At 28.3% G+C, this 21577-nt stretch overlaps 1 protein-coding gene across 1 annotated transcript in view; it reads right to left on the bottom strand.

The window, feature by feature from the left end:
* LOC111626028 (ran-binding protein 9-like) overlaps window positions 1–21577 on the bottom strand; it is a 35368-nt gene that overhangs the window by 3444 nt on the left and 10347 nt on the right. The window contains exons 2-8 of the mRNA XM_023369305.1: window positions 14757–14947; window positions 14581–14682; window positions 12549–12631; window positions 12342–12454; window positions 11784–12257; window positions 11587–11708; window positions 11373–11484 (exon numbers count right to left, since the gene is read on the bottom strand). Of these exons, the coding sequence (XP_023225073.1) occupies window positions 11373–11484; window positions 11587–11708; window positions 11784–12257; window positions 12342–12454; window positions 12549–12631; window positions 14581–14682; window positions 14757–14947 (1197 nt within the window). The remainder of the gene's footprint in view (window positions 1–11372; window positions 11485–11586; window positions 11709–11783; window positions 12258–12341; window positions 12455–12548; window positions 12632–14580; window positions 14683–14756; window positions 14948–21577) is intronic.

Consider the following 21577-nt stretch of genomic DNA (forward strand, 5'->3'; position numbering starts at 1 on the left):
TACTGTAATTTTATACATTTCTTGTGAAAGAAACATTTCTTATTCAACGGCGATTAAAATTATTTATATTAATGATGTCTCCAAAGTTCAGCAAAGTTTTCGCAGAAAAATAACATCAGAAATCGCGGCCACAGTTTGCTGAGCTGTTCCGTGACGAAAATAAGCTTGAGCAACGGCGATGTCGAATGGTGCACACTCGGTAAGTAATCCTACAATTTTTTGTTTATAGCGTAGTTTATACGGATTATTTCCAAAAAATATATATGTATTTTGGAAATGTTGAGTCGGATTAGTCTAGAATCGATTAATTTTATGGAAGAAAACCTTTCAAACAGCCGTAGTCCGTAAACTTGACATGTGTCAGGCTGTGATTGGAAGGACTCGTAAGAAATCAGATTCCTAAAGAATGGAATGTATCTACTGTCTTATAGGGGGGGTCGACTGTAGTGTGTTGCTAACTATTTCAAGTTTATCATATCTATTAACACGTTCACTGTCACCCATTTTAAGGTAAAATTGCATTGAGTATGTGAATTTCTTTTTTCATTAAAATATGTCACTGTTTTACACAAATTAACAATACTTGAAATGAAAATTTTTTAAAAATCTTTATGGAATTATATACAATAACATGAAATTGAATCATTGGCACCACCAATGGACCTAAGTAATTAAAAACTATAGTAATTAAATATCTTGTAAGAAATATACTATATTTTATTGCTCAGTTTCTTGAAGATATTTTTCACATTTACAGATAATAAACATTCAAAAAAAATAATGCATGCTCCATTTACCAAAAAGTACAGAATACAGATGATGCAAAATCATATAAACTGGCAGTGAGCATGTTGAATAATGTATGTAATTATTGTTTTTATTACTATTAACAAAAAAATTATCATTATTAAATGACTTTTGATTAGTTAAAAATTATAAAATTGATTATTTTTGATATTTAAAACTCTGAAAATTTACTTAACCATGAAAATAAATCAGCTATTATAAATACTGTTTTGAATGATTGTCATGAAAAAAAATTCATGTTTTAGACAATCAACATAAACAAAAGGAAACTAAAAAGAAATAATAATAGCAAATTTTTCACTTGAGGTACATATTGTTTTGAAAAAATTTATGAGAATGAAAACAATTGTTCTGGTTTTGAAGAAATTCCCAATTGTTGGAAAATAGAATAATCATTTATATATCGTGAAATAATTAAATCCAGGAAGGATAAACAAACAAACTAACTAATCTAAAACTTCATTTAAATTCTTGCTTTTCAAAAATTTTTCTAATGATTTTATTAAAACACAACTGTCAACTATATAGTAATACCTTGACTTACGCTACCCCAACTTATGTGATTTTCAAATCTCGTCGATTCGTCTTTTGTTTGAGCGCCATGCAACTCTTGATTACTCACGCCCCCCACACTATTGTTCAGCTTACATGTTCAGACATGTTGGGCGGAATTAACACATAGCTACAATTTATTCTGTGTTATTTATTTCTGTGTTTGTTATATCTACGAAGACTTGAGAGACTATGTGGTGATTTCTTGTAACCATAAACGAATCAAAAGATGAGATAAGATTAACAAGAACATTTATTAGCTTACATACATAAGACTTGGATTTTACACAAATTGCGAAATTATACCCCGACTTATGAGAATTCGACTTATGCGGTTATCGCTCGGTCCCACCTATCATGTAAGTTCGGAGTATTACTGAACACACAATTAATAGTAAAAGGGAATAACTTATGGACTGAAACATTATTATATCACCTCATCTCAAACATGTAAATTTTGTGAAATATTTTTTTTATAAAGATATAGCTGTAATAAAAGTATACATTAAATGGCAATTACAGAATTTTTATTTAAGCAAGCTTATTTATATGAGAAAAGAAAATTAAAGTAGTTTATAGCTTATGGTTTATTTAAGGAAAATTATTAGGATTATTATTAGGAAAGTATTAGCAATGGTTAAATTATCTTCTTACCGAAATTACTGGAATAAATCACACACTATCAAGAACCGTTAAAGTCCAGTAACACAAATTTTAACGAAAATGTTCACCTACATCAGGTTTTTAACCATCAAAATTCCAAAACAGAATGTGTAGAAAAAACATATTTGAAAAATTATTTTTAAAATTTGGAACACCACCAAATGTATATAAAACAATCTGAATGGTAGACATTACAAAAATCACAAAAAATATAACTACCCCATATATAATAATTTTTAAGAGGTAAATATGGGCTAAGACAAATTAATATAGGCTAGTGTTGTCCAGTTTTTCATAAGTATACCTCCATGCATAAGATACAGTGTTGCCATCTTTAAAGTTAATGCATTTGCCAGTCAGGCCGGTCTTGTACATTTAAGAAATTTAATTTAAGAAATTTTTAATGCCAGAAACAGAAATGAAAAACAACAGAATACATAATAGATAAATTGTCCTGAAAGAATAGAACATGGTTAGATTGAATTTTTTTTAAATCTGTAAAATAGAAAACTTATTGTTGAATTATACAGAAACTAAAAATGTGATTCCAAGGGATAAGCAACTGAGAATATGCCAGATAAAAATTATAAATATTTATTAAAAGAAACATATCTTACTATATCAATATACAATATAGTATACTAGTGAAAAAAATTATTTAGATTAAAATATACTGTAGTTATATGTATATACTGTCAAATATCAATACACCATCCTCATGAATACTTATGAATGGAATATAAAAGTAAAAATGTAAATTATCATTTGCAGTGAAAAAACTCTTATATTTTTCACTGCAAATGGTATTGTTCTTACCAAATTATTTGAAACCTCCCAAACTCAAATTTAATTTGAATTTGGGAGGTTTCAATTATGTTTAGATTTCCTTATTATATTTAATTCTTATTATTTGAGGTGTTTCACTTTAGCCAATTTATGCCAATTACAGGAAGCAAACTAAAAGGTTGTTAGTGTATTTGTGTATATGTTACTGTGAAAGTCTGAAATTAGAGAATGTCGATATTCTCCAGTGAATGTCGACACATACAAAATATGTCAGTAAAAGACCAAATATTTGGTTATATTATTATACATTCGAACAATCGCCAGTGTATATCAACAAGCACAGATAATCTTTGGTGGATGTCGAAGTGACACCTGAGAAGCTGATGTCGACATAGAGGTGACAATCTGTCACCAAATTCTTTGCTGTTTCCTTCTGCTCAAATTGGTGATACTGTATGAATGCAGTTGACTGTGGCTGTACAGATGCCTGAAATGGTGGTTGTTGTTGGAATTGAAGACTCCGACTTTTATAAATTAGTAAACAAAAATGGTACCTTCAGGCAGCTTTATACCTGTAATCAGTTCATAATTTGTAAAGAAAAGTTACTTTCCATAGATGAGATTTCGTCTCAAGAAATATTGCTGAGAGAAGCAGTTGCAGCTAATTCGAAAAGTGGAGGGCAAGGCTATACATGCTATCATTGCAAACAGAAGTGTTTCACAAATAAATGCAGTTGTAAAAGTAAGGGACTCTTGTGCAATTCAAAGTGCCATAACAGTTTAAGTTGTTGCAATAAATAAGATTGTATAACATTAATCATATAATTTATGTGTAAGTTTACTATTGTGTATTATTTTTCTTTTCTGATTAATTAAGAATGTACTGTTCATTTTAGGTTCAACAGTTTACTTACATGTGCTGTTACTTAAGCTTTCTCCTGTTTTGACATTAAAAAGTTGCATTTTTGTCTTAATTAATTAACGTAATAAAAATATTTTTATTCAACATTCACAGTCAGTGCATGCTGAATGTCGACATTTGCCTGTGTAAGTGAGAAATAATGATATTTAGCAAATATTTCGTACATACACAAAATGACTGTGAATGCTGACATTTGCCAGATATTGGTCATTCACAGTAACATATATATATATACTGTATATACTTTTGATATTCAAAGTATATTGTAAAGGAATTAGACAGATTTTTCTTTGTACAGTATTAATGCAATGAATAAGGTATACTGTATTTGAAAAATGATGCAATTACATAAGGCAAAAATATTTATCACATTTAAAGAATCAGTTTTTAACACTAGTATTAAAAAAGTTATGAAACTTCTATATAATGAACATTAACAATTTCAAAAATTAACAAGTCAAATTTCTGTATTCTAGTTTGTTATATTCGTTGAAAAACATTACCTAGAAGAAAATACAGAAAATATTAACTAGAATACCCTTATAAGCTTACAATGATACAAATCTTGTTTCTGTTAAGTAAATTTATCCATTTTAACATCAAATGAATTACTTGCAAAAAAAAAATAAAAAATGGAAATGTAAATTTATACAAGTCTTATTTCAACTGTTAAGATTTATTTATGTAGGACTTGAGATCTTACAAAGAGAACAAAATTTAATTGTTAAAATAAAAGGAGAAAATATAAATACATAAGCATTCATACTAAACAGTAGAAACTGTCACCATATTTTGATTTCAGAAGTAAATCAGTTCTGTCTACAAAATGATACAGCAAACATTTGTTGTTCTCCAAATTAATTACACTTCCTGCACATTTAGTAAAACCTATAAAATATTCGACATCTATAAAAGATATTGGGAGAACTTTAATACTTAATATATGTAACTAATATTTGTCAATGGAATGATAAATAATCATTTATGTTGAAATCAGAACAGAGGTCTTATACAAATGAAATTTGTTCAAAAATTAAAAATGAATTTTTCAATAAGATGATAAATATATGTAAGATGTCATTAGTCTGTAGATGTTGTATTTAAATAAAATAAAAATTGAATAGAAATATAATTTGTTTTCCACGCATATAATTTTGTTTCTTCTTTAGTCAAATAATTCAATAAATCAAAATAAAGAATTGTGATAATTAATTGAAACAAAGACTATTGAAATGAATTCTCATATCAAAATTCAGCAGACAAAATCTAGTATAAAATTCAAAATCATAATATCAAATGTAAAGATATTCAATATTTGATTGATTTATATCAAAGCAAACAATTTTAGTTATCAGAAGAAAATTATTACATACAAAATAAAATTAAACTATGTTAATTTAAATCATATTTAGATCTTTAAAGTAAGCAACCAAACTATAAATGAACAAAATAATAATAAACTGCATGGAGGGTGCGACTTGACCATGAGTGCTGCTGGTGACTGTCCTTACACCTCAACAAGAACCAAGAAATTAGTGTATTTCTCCAATTTAATTAACCTAAATTAACCAAAAGTGTTTAATACTAACTAGAAATCATCATTTTTGAAAAAATAATAATTGATAAGTAGGCACCATTAAAATGTGGTAGACCACCACTCAATCAAACCAAATCAGAAAGCAAAAAGACGCAACCAGGTACATCTAATTCCAAGCTTATTACAGATTACATCCTACCAATGGATAAAGAATTACAGGAATCATCTATGGCAAACAATAATTTCCACATGGATATATCTACACAATCTACAAAGCTCTCCAGGTGAGTCCACTATAATTAATCTATCCACTTCAAGAAACTTCAATGACACTTTAATAGTAGATTTATGGAATAAAATATCGGAACTGATTAATACTTCTAATAAATTATCTACACAAATGGAATCTATAAAAGAAGATCTGAATTTAATCTATGGTACTATATGGGAAAATAAAATTCAATTTCAAAAAAATGGAAAATCTAATAGACAATCTAAAAATTCAAATTGATAATTTAAAATCAGAAAAAGAACATACAGTATAGAATGGATACTCTAATTAATGACTGCCATTAAATAATATACAACTATCCTATGTCAAAAAGCATCTCCAAATCAGAAATCGTTAAATTCATTAATTCAACATTAAACCTACATAATGTATCTCAAGAGGACATTCTAAATATAATTCAAATCAACTAAATCAATTATAAGACTATCACTCAGTACTAAACAGACTCGTGATCAAATTTATAATGCTTTCATATCAAAGAAACACATAAATTAATGGAAAACTGGGGAAACATACAGATAGCACCAGATCTTACTAAAGAATCACATAAAAGAAGAAAACATTTGCTGCCAACTTATTATGAATTAAGAAAACAAAATCAATCAGTTAAACTATGCAACGATACTTTATTAATAGACCATAATAAATTAACTTTTAGTATTAACATAGGAAAATTGGTTTATGTGGATATCTTTCAGCCTTTTTCTACTTCACCAGAATCATCAAGTTGATACTTATGACAAAATATCACACCAGGAAAAAACTACTAAAAATATACATCCGACTACTGTTTTAAATTGGAATAGTCAAGGCTTAAAGAATAAACTACTATCAATAAATTTCTTTCAACTAAATTATTATCCAGAAATAATTGGTATAACCAAAACTTGGATTACATCAGATTCATTTTATAACTCAATGTTCTTCAATAAATACATAACAATAACAGTTCCAGCAATTAAACCTTCTGGACCCGGTCATCCAAGTGATGGATTATGTATCTTATTAAAAAACAATTTTGCAAAATACAACAAATCAAAAAATCTGACAACTTTATTCTACTTTTACTTTCAATGAATAAACCAATATTTGAAAACAAAGACTATCAACAAATAATAGTAATGATTACCTATATTCCTCCCAATTGCCTGACAAAACTTAACAAAATATTTAAAACACTGGAACTTTGGCAGCATTCTACTCCATATATTCTTTTACTGGGAGATTTCAATGCATGAATTGCTGAGATGACAGATTCATATTATAATGGTCCTAATCATCAAATACAAAATATCAGACAATCCAAAGATAATACTACTAATAAACTAGGAATAAACTTAATAAAATTAACAAAAGATTACAAATTATATATTTTAAATGGATGCATTAAAATGGATTACCCAGCAGAATTTACATGTGTTGAGAGCATAATGGCAGTTCTACTATAGACTTAACAATATGTTCCAAGTACATGCTGGATTGTTGTTTGGAGTTTGCTATGATTTCTCATGATGCATCGGATCATTTTCCAATGATATCAAATTCCTACTATCTTCACAATATTCTTTAAACAATGAATGTAATAACTTACTAGAATTTATTACAAAATGTTAAATTATGCTAGTGAGATCGAGGACAGATTCAGCAATATCCCAGAAATAACTAATCTAAACTCTGATATAATATATAAACAAATAACCCAAATAATGAATGATTATATACAAATCAAAAATGATAAGACTAATTCAAAATAAATTTTAAAAACCATGGTTTGACAAAGATTGCTACAAGATGAAAAAGATGAAGCAAACAAAATTAAAAATATTTCGTGAAGATTCAAATAAGTTAAATCTTAATAACTATAGGAAACGCGAGATAACTTATAATAACTTAATTAAAGCAAAAAAGAAAAAAAATATCTTACAAAACTTGAAACAACACTATTAAAAACTAGTAATGATAGTAAAACATTTTGGTCAATAATACAAAAATTTCGATTTAAAATTAACTTATGTGATGATAACAAGTTATGAAACATGGAAAAAATTTTACTAACGTTTTCCAGTTACTCAAGTTATACCTACATTAACGCTTAATTATGACTTCAATAATGAATGTCTTAGCTCAAACTTTACAATCAAAGAACTCAAAGATACTATAAATAAAACTCGCAACAACACATCACCAGGAAGTGATCTTATCCCATCCAGAGTCTTAAAAATATGTGAAATAGCAGGGGGCCACAGGGATGATCCCTAATGACCACTTAATCTGCATGGGTTGGTAAAACCTGCTCTCGGATTGTCGGATGGCTTAGGAGGGCAAATCGAGTGGGAGGGGTAGTGAGGTCATGACGAGGTGTCCGAATAACTACACAGATTAAACAATAACAACACATTTAATAAACAACTAAGAGATTATACATATCAAAAGGAAAAAGCATAAATGACACACTTATAAATAATAAAAGGTTTCTATTCTATATCTACGTTCTATCCTAAACTAAAGAATGAGAGAGACCTCTCTAAGAAGGACGTGTTGGAGAGAGAGACAAATTTCGGTCAAGGGTTTACCTCTTAGGATTCGATCTCGTCGTATAGGGCATTGGTAGGACACACTGGGACCGGAGGTTCCTAATCGTAGTTTCCGTGGATGGCGATATGGAGCAATGGACAGTATGGCAGTGTGGAGCTGGTGTCCCTTGCTGTCCGCTCAGCTATGTCTGATGTGGGCGTATGCTCTGTTGATCTCCGACTGTAGAGGTCTGCATGGAGATGTCCACTGAGGGTGTTGAATTGGTGGGGTCCACTTCAGCTGTCCGCCCGGAGGTGCAAGTTTGACCCCTTTTTATACTTATCTTGGAGGGGGAATCATGGAGGAAGAAAATCTGATGCAATCGCCAGCTCGACTTGCTTATAGCTGTGTTTATGTTATCGTCATCCTTTCCTTCCAATAATTGACATCTTCCCATCATAAATTTGTCAAACTCCGATTTATTGATATGAGGTGACTCATGTCAGACTACATCTCACCCCCTTAGAAAAAATCATTGCCTTATTTGGTCATTAGATAGACTTTCTCATCGGTTCACTCAGACTTACAGGGGATTATGGGGTTATGTTTTATCCTCGGTGACCTTTTGGTTACTCTCTATACAGTAACAGGTGGTTGTCACCATTAATTGGCTACTTATCTGCACCTTATATTTACATTAGACTTAAACGATCCCCTGGTGTGAGGGGAGTCCTTCTTCAGAAGATTAAAGTCACCTTCAAGGTGACGCAGTACACTGAGGGATCAAAAGGTCTCCTCTTTACTTCATGAGAGGGGAAAAGAAAAAGGAAATAATGATAAAAATAAACTATACCAATGTGTGAAAATTTACACTTGCGTCCGAATTCTCACAAATATTATCATCTCAAGCAAGAGTGAAATTGTTACACCTTTTCAATTCCATGTATAAAACAATCAATTACCCAGATTCCTGGAATTCAGTAATCCTTACAATGATAAATAAAAAAGGTGATAAACTTTCTCCAAATAACTACAGACCGATAGCATTATTATCAACCTTAAGGAAATGTTTTACCTCATTACTAGATACAAGATTTCAATACTGGACCAAATTAATGGATCTAAGTGAAATTTCAATATGCCTTCTTCAAAAATAAAGGAACAGAATCCGCTTTATTTTTTTATTATCATACATAATACAACTTTATCTGAGTAAAAAACATCGGAAAGTATATGTTGCATTCATAGGTATTCAAAAAGCATTCGACTCTGTCTTTGTTCTGCTACTGGTATATAAATTAAAAATGACAGGAGCTGGTAATCAATTTGCAACTACAGTATCTAAATTATTCTCAATTTATAATGCAAAAATTAAACAGGGCAAATCCACTTCATCATCACTAACATTAACATGTGGAATACTTCAAGGTGATCCTCTTTCACCATACCTATTCAATTTTTATTTATATGAAATCGACCAAATCTTCCAAGATTGCTCTGATGGAATAGAACTAAATAATAGGACCTTTCACTATGTGTTATTTGCAGATGATCTACCAATCTTTGCTCTGACAAAAGTAACATTACAAAGGAAAATTAATCACTTAAGCTCTTACCTCAGTTCAATTCATTTAACAATAAACCCTACTGAAACTAAAGTACTTATATTCTGCAATAATAGTAAAATCTCCAAAAAAGAATCAATGATATATCTGGACAAGCAGTTGCTACAGGTGTAAATGAAATCAATTTCTGGGTGTTGTTTTTGATTGTAATCATACGTTTAAAGCACATATTTCATACTTAAACAACAAAGTAAAACTTGCTATAGATAATTTATTAAACTTATTTTCTAATTTAAAAATCTCCAACTTATCTATTCATATGAAATTATATAACTCAATTATTAATCCAATCATATATTACACATCCCCACCCAATCTGGGGTCTCGATTATGTATATAAATTAGAAACTTTCCACATTTACTTTCTCCGCAAATTACTCCAACTGGAAAGGACTGTCCCAGGTTATGCAATTTGCCATGAAACCAACTGTATATGCTCTTATCTCTTGTTTTTAAAACAAATCATTAAAATTCACTATCATTTAAAATTCAAATGTGACAGTAATATTATCTTTCTACATCAGGAATTAATCAAATGTAGTAAAAAATCAACCACAATACACCTCTGGCAATCTAAACTAAATAATATACTAAATTCTTTTGGAATATCAGACTTATTATTCAAAGATAATATTCAAGATTGGAAGTTTGGATATACTATGTTAATGGAATCAGCTATCGCTCATTCTATAAATATGGATCAAAATAGTTTAAATCAAAATACTTATCATCCTTGGTACTTAAAAATATTACAAATTCCTTCTTCACAACCTTACATGATAAAACCAATTAACTTCAATGTGAAAAGGTTAATTTCACAATTATGTTTAAATAAATACTCGATATATTAATAATATTTATATTGACTTGTCAAACAATCATTGCCCATGGTGCAAAACCAATGACTTTTCAATTGACCACTTATTTAAAAAATGTCAAAGACTTTCGAATGTACGTGATTCTTTCAACATCTCTCGAATAATCCAAAACGAATCATCTCAAGATTATACAAATACTATAAATAAACTGAATAAAAAATCTCTCTACATTCTGTATAACTTTTTCATTAAAATTACAAAAATGTTGTAAATCTATGCCAGTATACTAAATATTACCAATTTCGTATAACTTGATTATTATTGTATAATAATATATTACTGCAGTTATCAAATTGTTCAATACTAATATTCTATTTATTGTGTAAATAATATAAAAATTTATAATACCACTTTGTATAACCCCCTGCAACAGGGACAATTCCTGTTTTGCTAATAAAGATGATTACTATTATAATAAACTGCATGAGGTCATTAATTATAATTCAACTTTTTCTGGCTTAAAACAATGAAATAATTATAACAAAGTATACGTTTCTTCTAAAAGACAATTTGCAAAATTTTTCTAGTGGAAACTGAAAAAATTACTACCAGCATATTTTAAAATTTAACTAAATAAAAATTGTTGATAGTAACTTGCTCCAGTTATCAAAAGTTGGAACAACTTAGTAAGATAACAAAAATATATCAAAGGTAATTATATAAGTTGCACATTGTTAATATTTTTATAAATATTTCAAGAAAATAATACATCAAGAAAATATAAATTCTTTTGATAGATACTGTATGTACAAAAAGCAATAATTATGTTAATAATGATAATTAAAACATTATTTACCTAATATTGCACTATTTACTTTATCACAGACAATCTCTCTTTCAGACTGATGAAGAAGATATCCTAATGGACTATTTACTGGATCAGCATATGCAACCAAACTAAATACATCCTAAAAATATATAATCACATTGTAATTTTGTACTAAAAATTAATTTGTATATTTCTCAATGTTAATGAGCAATTATTTATTAATTTTAAAAACAAAACAGACCTGTAACATATCATTGTTTATTTCATTATACCCTGGAATTGATTTCATCCAATTATTCATAGTATTAAGTTTTCTTCCCAACTGTAGCATCTTTTCTGTATTTACTTGACTGCCTTTATACTCTAAAATTATATAATAAAATACGTATGAAAAGTAATGAGTATATAAAGATATTTCTTAAAAAAACAAAATAATACCTGAATTTGTTATTTCTGTCATGTTTTTATATGACTCATGTCTTGGAATATTAGAAATTGTATTAAATATAGATGTAGGTAAAATCACAGGCAAATTATTTGAACTATTTAAGTAATTACTGGAAAACCAGGATGAATTGGTTGATTCTAAATTTGTTCGATAATTTAAACTATTATTAGTATTTAATGAATTTTTTATATCATTTTCTACTTTTGGCAGTTTTTTATTGGAATTTGTGAAGAATTTTGATTCTGTACAATTGGTTCTCTTAATGTTATTAACAGAACAACTATTTTGTTGAACAATTGGTAATTTTCTATTCGTATTGCTTGTATTTTTCAATACTTCAATGAAATGTTGACACTCAAGCATAAACTGAAGATTTATGTCTTTCTCAAACAGAACTGGATACAATTCTTTGGTCATTTCTATAGCATTTCCTACATGACCATTTAGTAACAATTCTTGTAGTTCTGAAATGAAATTTATAAAGACTATTTCATATGTCATTTCTTGACATGTATAAATTTACATTAGTTATTAAAACAAATATTTACTTTTACGTTTCTTTATTGATGAGAGATCTTCATCTATCTTTTGTTGTGTACTCTTGGCAAAGACTTGTGCTGTGTTACAGTAACCATGGTGTACAAGATACGATTGTACAATGCTAACAGAGAAAAAAATATTTCAAAATTTCAGTATTAATAAAATACTGAAAAAACAGGATATTTTATTATTATTGAAATTTGAGGTTAGCATACCTCTGAAGCAATATATGCCATACTTCTTTATTTTCACTTACTGGAAAGTTTTCCACTGTTCCTTTGAACTTTTTCTTCATTCCCTGTATCAAACAAATGTAACAATATATAGTCTAGAACTAATAATATAAAGTAAAATAAGATTATTCAATGTCAAAAGGACATGACAAAAAATTCTGTACTTCACTCTTTCCTTAAACAAATATAGCATTGAAAGTTTTAGGTTATAGGTAGCAAGACAATCAATTAAACAATAAAAATCTATCAGTCATTCCGCGTTTAAATTGGAAAAAATTAGTTAATTTCACACAATAACTAACTAATCAGATACTAATTCAAAACTTAAGTTTTGATATTCAGCATAATATTTTTTATTTAGCCACTTTCATATTTTAAAGCAGACTTATTATGCATCTATAATTTAAAAACTAGCATATTTAAAATATTTCTTTTCTTCAACTACTTCATGTTTCAATGCAAATGTTTAAATATTATTTGATTTGTTGAAAAATTGTAAAACAATTCAAATTTTAGTTAAACAAGTTAAATTTTAACCTAAAGAGCAATGGCATTTATAATCGTTTTATATAAATTATAAACTAAAGTTGTCCTGGATCAGGACAAATTTATTTTATTATTCAATTAAGGATTTGGCTTCCTGAAGTAATCATTTTAATATTAGTAATTTCTTTTCTTCTCTCCCCCATTTAATCTTCTAAGTGTGCAAAAAGAAGTTAACAAATGTTAATAAAAAAGAAACAAAATAAATGTTAAATGAATGATTTAGTAATCAAAAAAGAAAGAACATTTGAATATTTTTTAATTTTAGATTTAATAAAAAAAGACCAAAGTGTATATTCGAACATTGGTAGACATCATTTATTCACTAAAGGAATAATGAAGCAGGTGATTCTGTTAATAAACTATTCCATTATCACATGAATATATGATGAGTTTCTATTTAGTTCATTTGAATTACATATAATAAAGTAAAACTAGTATATTTATAAAATGTAATAAAAATTTAAAAATATAACTATAAACATTTATTTTCAATTTTTAAAATAAATAAAAATGGTAAAAAAAAAGCTATACTTTTTTTTCTGTATTCTCATATTAAGAAATTAAGAAAATAAAAATTTATAAACTGATTTTATATTATGTTAAAAATTCTAGCTTATAAACTAAAAAAACAAGGAATTATTAATGCATTTATATTTACTTGAAATGATTTAACACAATTTGTAATTAAGAGCTTATTAAATTAAAACAAATTATGCAATGTTTTGGTTAATTTTTTAATTTGACTAATTTAAAACAAATTTAAATATTTAGTGTCATTATTCCATATTTTCTTTTATTTGAATTTTAGAAAATTATGAAACAAACAAAATATTCTCATTTAACAAATTATTTCTATGTATGATGTAAATTATTGAAAGTTTTCTAATATGCGATTAGAGAAGCCTCAAAATATTTTACACAATTTATACAATAATGTAAAAAACTGTATAAGACCCCCCATTAGTTAGGTACTCTGAAACACACAAAATATTAAATTACAGCAAAAGTGACATGTCTAATAACACAGCCATTGCAAATGAAAGTGGTTTAAGTCCATTTATTTTTAAATCAAAATATTTAAAGGTTTGCATTTGTATTGATTCAAAAAAATATTGGTAACTGATAATTATGTATTAACAAAATATGTATTAATTATGTATTTTACAAAATTGCCATGATTTTTCATGGCAATTTTGAATATCTTGACTGCAAATTGTTAAAAAATAAAAATATCACAGAATTGTAACTAATGTTATCATTAACTCAATTTTTTTTAAATGGATTTAAATCACTTTCATGGCTCAATTATAATATGGAATAATTCCTAATTATCAAGTTATACAAGTTTTTACATTTGTCTGTGCCCTTAATTTATACATTAATTTTAATATTGAATCATCTTGACTTTTCTAGTATTATTATTTCAGAATCACCTTCATAAAAAGATTTAAAAACTATGATAAATTACCTGAATCATATCGGTAATATCATATAAAAATTGATGTTGTCCAAAATTTGTATCTATAATCTGACCTGGTGTTTGTAAACCAATTGTTGGATATAAATTGCCCTGAAATTTACAATAAAACAATTTTTTAAATAACTTCATTAATTTCAGATTATAAAAAAAAAGATCCTTTTTACTTGAATATCCTTAAAAGCTAATCCTAAATTATGACCATTTTTTGTAAAGAAGCAAGTGTTATCTAAAAAATTAACACCACAGCCAATAACATCTCCAGTTGTAAATGTAGGGCCATATGGTTGTCCTGCTCCACTTGAACAAAATATACATCCATCATCACCATGATAACTGTAAGTTAACTTATCCCAACCTATATTAATTTTAAGAAATATATAATTATATGTTTACAAAAAGTTGAAACTAATATTCTGTGATAGAAAATATTGATTTACATCAACATATCAAAATCATATCACTCAAATTTATTAATAAATATAGATTTATAGTATACTTTTTCTTATTATTTAATTACAGTACATGAAGAAATGTTTGTTTCAATAGAATCTAAGAATATTTTTCAACAAACAAAAAAGAGTAATTTAGATGACAAATGATTACCATCAAAAAAATGCTTTTCAATTTATATCAACATCAAAAAAAAATTTTTCTTACAATATTGCTTCTTTCTATACTTCCTTTTTAAGTTTCTTGTCTAAGTTTCACAAAATGTTAAACATTAAACTTAAAAATTCTGATTTTAATAATATTTATAAATGTAAATTTTTATGATATATTAGAGAAGTTTGGTTTATATCATATTAAAATGTATTCACTTTCTTCTTTAAATAAATAGAAGCATTTTTTAGTTTTGTTTTGCATATATTAACATTCAGGAATAATTATTTATTCAGCAGCTATCTTTGTATTAATTCAAAAATATATTCATTTTATGATCAATAACAAATCTGACAATATTAACATTATGGACAAAAATAGTCAGATACAATGACCTTCATTTTGAATCATTTTTAATCAGTTTAATAGTTGTATTCACATTACATATATAAGTTATCTTATATCCAGTGTGTTTCTAATTCTTCCATGATTTGTTTTGATCTTTTGTACATTATATTAAAATGAAAGAATGTTCTAATAATTTAGCCAATATAAAAATGTAGAGAAAAATTGTTCAATTTCAGATTTTGTATTGTATCTGTTGAATTCTTCCAAATATTTACTTTTAAATCATATTCTAGTGATATCAACTGACTTTTCCTTTACATTGCAATATTTCTTCTTATATATGCTTCTTTTTTGTTGTCAACCGAAAACTTGACAATAAAAGGCAAGTTGGTGAACATAGATATAAAGCTAGTTGCAAAATGCATTAAAAATCCTTGCCAAATTGAATTGTTTCCAATCCAGAAATGCTAAAAAAAAAATCACAGTCACTAAAATAACAGATTAAAATTATTAAAATATTGAACAATTTTACTCATTAAAACTTCAAATTATACTATTATAAATAAAAGTAAATGAAATGTCTGTTAAAAGTAACGCTATAAATTACTTTTATGTTTAGTAAAACAAACTGATAAATTATGAAAGAACTATATAGGGAATCCATAATTTATTGACTGGATTAAGATGTTTAATGAAAGAATTAAACAGAATAAATATTGCAAAACAGTTTTTTGTATTAATACATCAACTCAAAGCTTCATTCTACAATGTTTGAATAAAATTTCTCTCTGTAAAAGAAAAAGTTATTACTTAGATATGCTAAAAAAATTGTTTGGTATTCCTCATTTGGAAAAATGCAACCTGGTGTTTTTTCCAGCAGGATGAAGCACCACAACACTGGTTATTATACATGCTCAAATTCTTAAATAAGTTTCCTGGAAAATAGCTAGGGTATTCCATTGTCTTCTCATTTCCTAATTCCATATCTCTGAATTTTTTTTTGTAAATTACTTAAAAAAAAACAGATTGCAATGTCATTAATTTTCTTTGCTTCGAGTTAAAACACTAAATCAAAAGAATGGGTTCAGTCTCCTAAAACAGGATACAAAACTTTTGGCAAGATATTGTACATGCTACTAAAGGCACCCATGTCATAGTTTACAAAATGTTTTGGATGTCTGTTCTTTGTGACAAAAATTTGATTTATTATAGCTGTGCAATAACCAATATCCCATAACGGTTGTACATTTTACTAAATATGTTTAGCCAGTCAACAAATTGTAAACTTCTATATATTTCACAAAATGATTACTCATATACATATGCATTTTTATACAGCTGGTGTCCCTTGCTGTCCGCTCAGCTATGTCTGATGTGGGCGTATGATCTGTTGATCTCCGACTGTAGAGGTCTGCATGGAGATGTCCACTGAGGGTGTTGAATTGGTGGGGTCCACTTCAGCTGTCCGCCCGGAGGTGCAAGTTTGACCCCTTTTTATACTTATCTTGGAGGGGGAATCATGGAGGAAGAAAATCTGATGCAATCGCCAGCTCGACTTGCTTATAGCTGTGTTTATGTTATCGTCATCCTTTCCTTCCAATAATTGACATCTTCCCATCATAAATTTGTCAAACTCCGATTTATTGATATGAGGTGACTCATGTCAGACTACATCTCACCCCCTTAGAAAAAATCATTGCCTTATTTGGTCATTAGATAGACTTTCTCATCGGTTCACTCAGACTTACAGGGGATTATGGGGTTNATTTTAAAAAATACAATGAAAGAGGATGATAAACTGAACATTTTATGACTTTTTGTTTTTAGTAGTATTAATTAAAAATAACTTTCCAATTTAATAATGCAGCAAAAATATGTTAACATATTTAATATTTAAATTCAGATAAAATGTATTAAGGTAAATGACTACAATGAAGATTTATAATTTCAAAGTCATTTTCATTTGAAGAAATTAATAAAATCTTAACTGTTGTAATTACATAAAAACTGCAATTGGTGTTATAACAAATTTTAGTGAATATTTGATACAGTAATAGTTGAATATTAGCATGAGATCAATAAACAATTTCAGATGTTTATACAGTAGAGTCCCAAAAACTCGGCACTCGATAACCTGGCAGTCTGGATAACTCGGCCATATCCTGGCAGGGCAAAAAAACCCCTAGTTAGTTTTCATTATAGATAGCTTTATGCCTCTTAAAGTATTTTTCTGAGGTCTGTCTTATCAGGTAAATTACTGTACACTGTGTATTCATTAATTTTCATTTTCATGTAGTAAAAGCTCTATGTTTTCATTAAGTATGTACTTTTCTTTTGTTTAAGGGTATTTGGGCACTTTATTCTCTGTTGTATTTTCAAGCAAACAATACATACAAGTACAGTACAGTATTTTCTGAGGAAACACTCTTACTTATTCTTTTTTAACCCCATTCCCAATAACCCGGCATTTTCACAAACTTAGCCACTCTTCAGTCCACATTAGACAGAGTTTTCGGGACTCTACTGTATTAATAAAACTACACTAGATTATAGAGCTTGAAATAAACACTTCTCTGATAAACAGGAAAAAATCTTTTCTATTCATAATGATATATTATCTGATATTTAGTTTTCAGTAATTTTAGAGTTTAATTGCACCCCTTTTTTCAAACTGTACAAAGAGTCAACAGACTGATACAATTAAGAAGCAGCTACATGATAAACATTCTGGCATGGATTCAAAGGTAGTGCCGAAATTTAGCAAGACCATTGAGTCTCTCCAAGTTGTGAAGACCCTCCTGATGAGTTTCAGCATAAATGAACAGGCTGTACTGTACACGATATATTGCAAATATCAAGCATTTTCTGCCTATTGAATACAACAAAGCAGCATCAAAACAAACCAAGATGGATGAATTTTTTAACAAATTGAAGACAAATGAAGTGCTAATGAGCACATATAATTTGCTTCTTTCTGTGCTCACAGTATACTGTTTCCATTAGCTTTGTCGTATACACATACAGCATAATACATGATCTTGTAACATATATGTTTCTATAGAATGGAGAATAGATATCTTAAGAGACTGAATAATTTCAAGTACAGGTAATTCTTATATGTAAGGGATTAAACAATGGATATTTCCCTGGTGGGTGGAAAATCCATTGTTTACAATATAACAAATTCTCAGAACACTGCTCAGATCATTGAAAATCATCCAATCTGTTAAAACAAGATTCTACTGTATTATTCACAATTTACCTATAAATTGAAATGTACGATTTTAGATTTCCATAAGTATTTTTAGTCATGTGAGTACAAGTATTTAAATCAGGTGGCAGAAAAATAATATATATATATAATTAATATAATTGTTTATTTAAGATTATTTCTAAGTCATTAATTAAAATTTCCATAAGATTCTATTTTAGGAGTGGCTTAGAATAATGATTCCTTATATTTAAAATATACATATAATTTGTATATTTGTGTATAGCCATTCAATAATTATTCTTCAAATGCAAATAAAAAGGAAGTATACTATTTTTATATATATTTGACATTTTATTCAAATGCAAAGTATATATTTGAATAATTTTGAAATTGCTATGCAGCTTTAAATGTATTTCATTTTGAGTAAATTTATGACGACACTGGATTTGTGAATATAAAAAAGACTGCATTCATAAGTAATATATATAGCAATTTTTTCAAATCATCCTTGTTTTTAAATCTCTCTAACATTAGAAATTGAATATAAATATTATGAAACATGAAATCCTAATTACACAATTATAGTTTAAAATTACTGTATAGTTTTAAAAAATTTCTTTGTATCATTTATACAAGGTCTGGTCAAAAAGTATCGGACCTTTGGTCGACAAAAATAAATCTATTGACTTTGAGGTACAAAACCCTAATCCCCTTCAAAGTAGTCTCCTTGGTAATGTATACACTTCTCCCAGCGTTCCTGCCATTGCTGGAAACACTGCTGGAACGCATTTTTTGGAATGGTTATCAGCCGGTCTGTCGCATTTCGCATGATGCCTTCTCTCAACTAAATTTGAGTTTCTTTTAGCGGCATTTTCAGCTTGAGAAATAGCCAAAGGTTACACGGAGCCATGTGGAGAGAGTACGGAGTGTGACGAACCACAGGAGTATTGTGTTTGGCGACGAAAGCCCGAATCAGATGCGCAGAATGTGCGGATGCGTTACCACGATGGAGCTGCCAAGTTTTGATCGACCACAGATCCGGTCATTTGCGTCGCACTGTATCGGAAAGACGACAAAGGACCTCCTGGTAGTACTCATTTGCGATGGTTTGGCCTTATGGTGCGTACTCACGACACACGACCCCACGAGAGTCGAAAAAACTGTCAACATGACCTTTGACATTGCTACGGACCTGCCGCGCTTTTTTTGGCCTCGAGGATCGTCCCCGAAAGCCTGCTGAATCTTGAAAATGGTTTACACTCGGGTATCGCCAAGGTTTTTGGCAAAATTTGATTTAATATCGCTGCTCACGTTGTTCAGTCATTTTCCAGCTTAGTGGAATCCGACGAGAGCTCACTACATGACCTCACTCATAGGCCGATTGCCAACGACTGACGCTTCCTGCAGGTGGGAAAAAATTCAGGGCTGTGCATGACTGTCCCCTCCACAACTCCACCGAAGGAGGCCTCTCGCGTATCATTGGTTTACGCAGAAAAAAAAAAGGTCCAATACTTTTTGAACAGACCTTGTATATACATATTTTAGTTATGCAAATTAGAATTAATTTTTTTTTACATAATTTTCAACAAAATAAATTTATCAGGACTAAAATACATGTGTGTAATAAATGAGCATGTGAGTATATGAATATGAATGGACGAGAGTGTAGCTTGAGTGTAGTTAAAATTAAAAATTTTTTTTTAATTTGAAATACAATTCTTGCAATTACATGGCAAATAGTTTATGAAAATTATTTTTGTATGGTCTGAATTTACACAGATATATTTCAATGTTAAATAGGTATCTTTCCTTGCCTGTTTCTTATATAATGACTTTTTTAGTATGTACAGGAAATCCTTGTTAATTTGAACTCAGCTTGAAATTCCATTAGTTTGTAACTGTACTTTTGTTTAGGTCAATGAGAGAGATTTACATGTTAAGCAATTTGGTTAGTTTGAAATATGGCTACTTCAAAATTTGAAGTGAAAATTCTATAATATAAGTACATTAACTCATTCATTTAGATTGAAGTGTTTTTATACTATAAGAACAATAGACCAAGGACAACTCTAATCTGATCAATATGACTTTGCTTTTACAGTAACACATTTTTGAGTGTCATTTTACCCATGGACCACCTCTTTCTCTTATCTCATAAAATATAGCTGGATTTCAGGACTACAAGTAGCAGATTGAGATATTTATAGGACTCTAGACTACTAGATTTGAGTGACTTACTACTTTTTGGATCACTTTAAAAATAATTTGGGCTACATTTCTGGGAATTCTGCTTTACTTTTTATAAAACCTATCTTTGAAGTTCTCATTAAACACGTGCTGTTTACCTGCAGTTTATTTATATTATTATTATTAATTAATGAAAATAGCACTCTGTATAAATAGCTGTATTCCATTTGCTTAATAAATTACATCAGTTACATGGCACTTGGCATACTGTACAGAAATATGTAAAAATCGAATAATTCAAAGTCACAATTATCTTGTCCATTGAATTTTGAACTAATGAGGATTTCCTGTACTTAGAAAAAAAGAGAGCGTGATCTCATCTAACTACTAAAAATTTATTATAAGAAATCTGTAATGTTTTACAGTGTTTATAAGCAAGCATTAACCTAACATATTAAAAGTAACATATGAATCTTATATTAAAGATTCTTATATATGTTAGGTTCATATGAATCTTATATTAATTAAAGATACTTTTAATATGCTAGGTTAATGCTTGCTTATTACAAAATATATATACAGTATATATATTATATTACAATATATATTTAATATATAAATAAATAATTTTATTTA

Source organism: Centruroides sculpturatus, unplaced genomic scaffold (assembly GCF_000671375.1).
Source record: "Centruroides sculpturatus isolate CEXI.00-Female unplaced genomic scaffold, Cexi_2.0 scaffold316, whole genome shotgun sequence".
Classification (NCBI taxonomy): Eukaryota; Metazoa; Arthropoda; class Arachnida; order Scorpiones; family Buthidae; genus Centruroides; species Centruroides sculpturatus.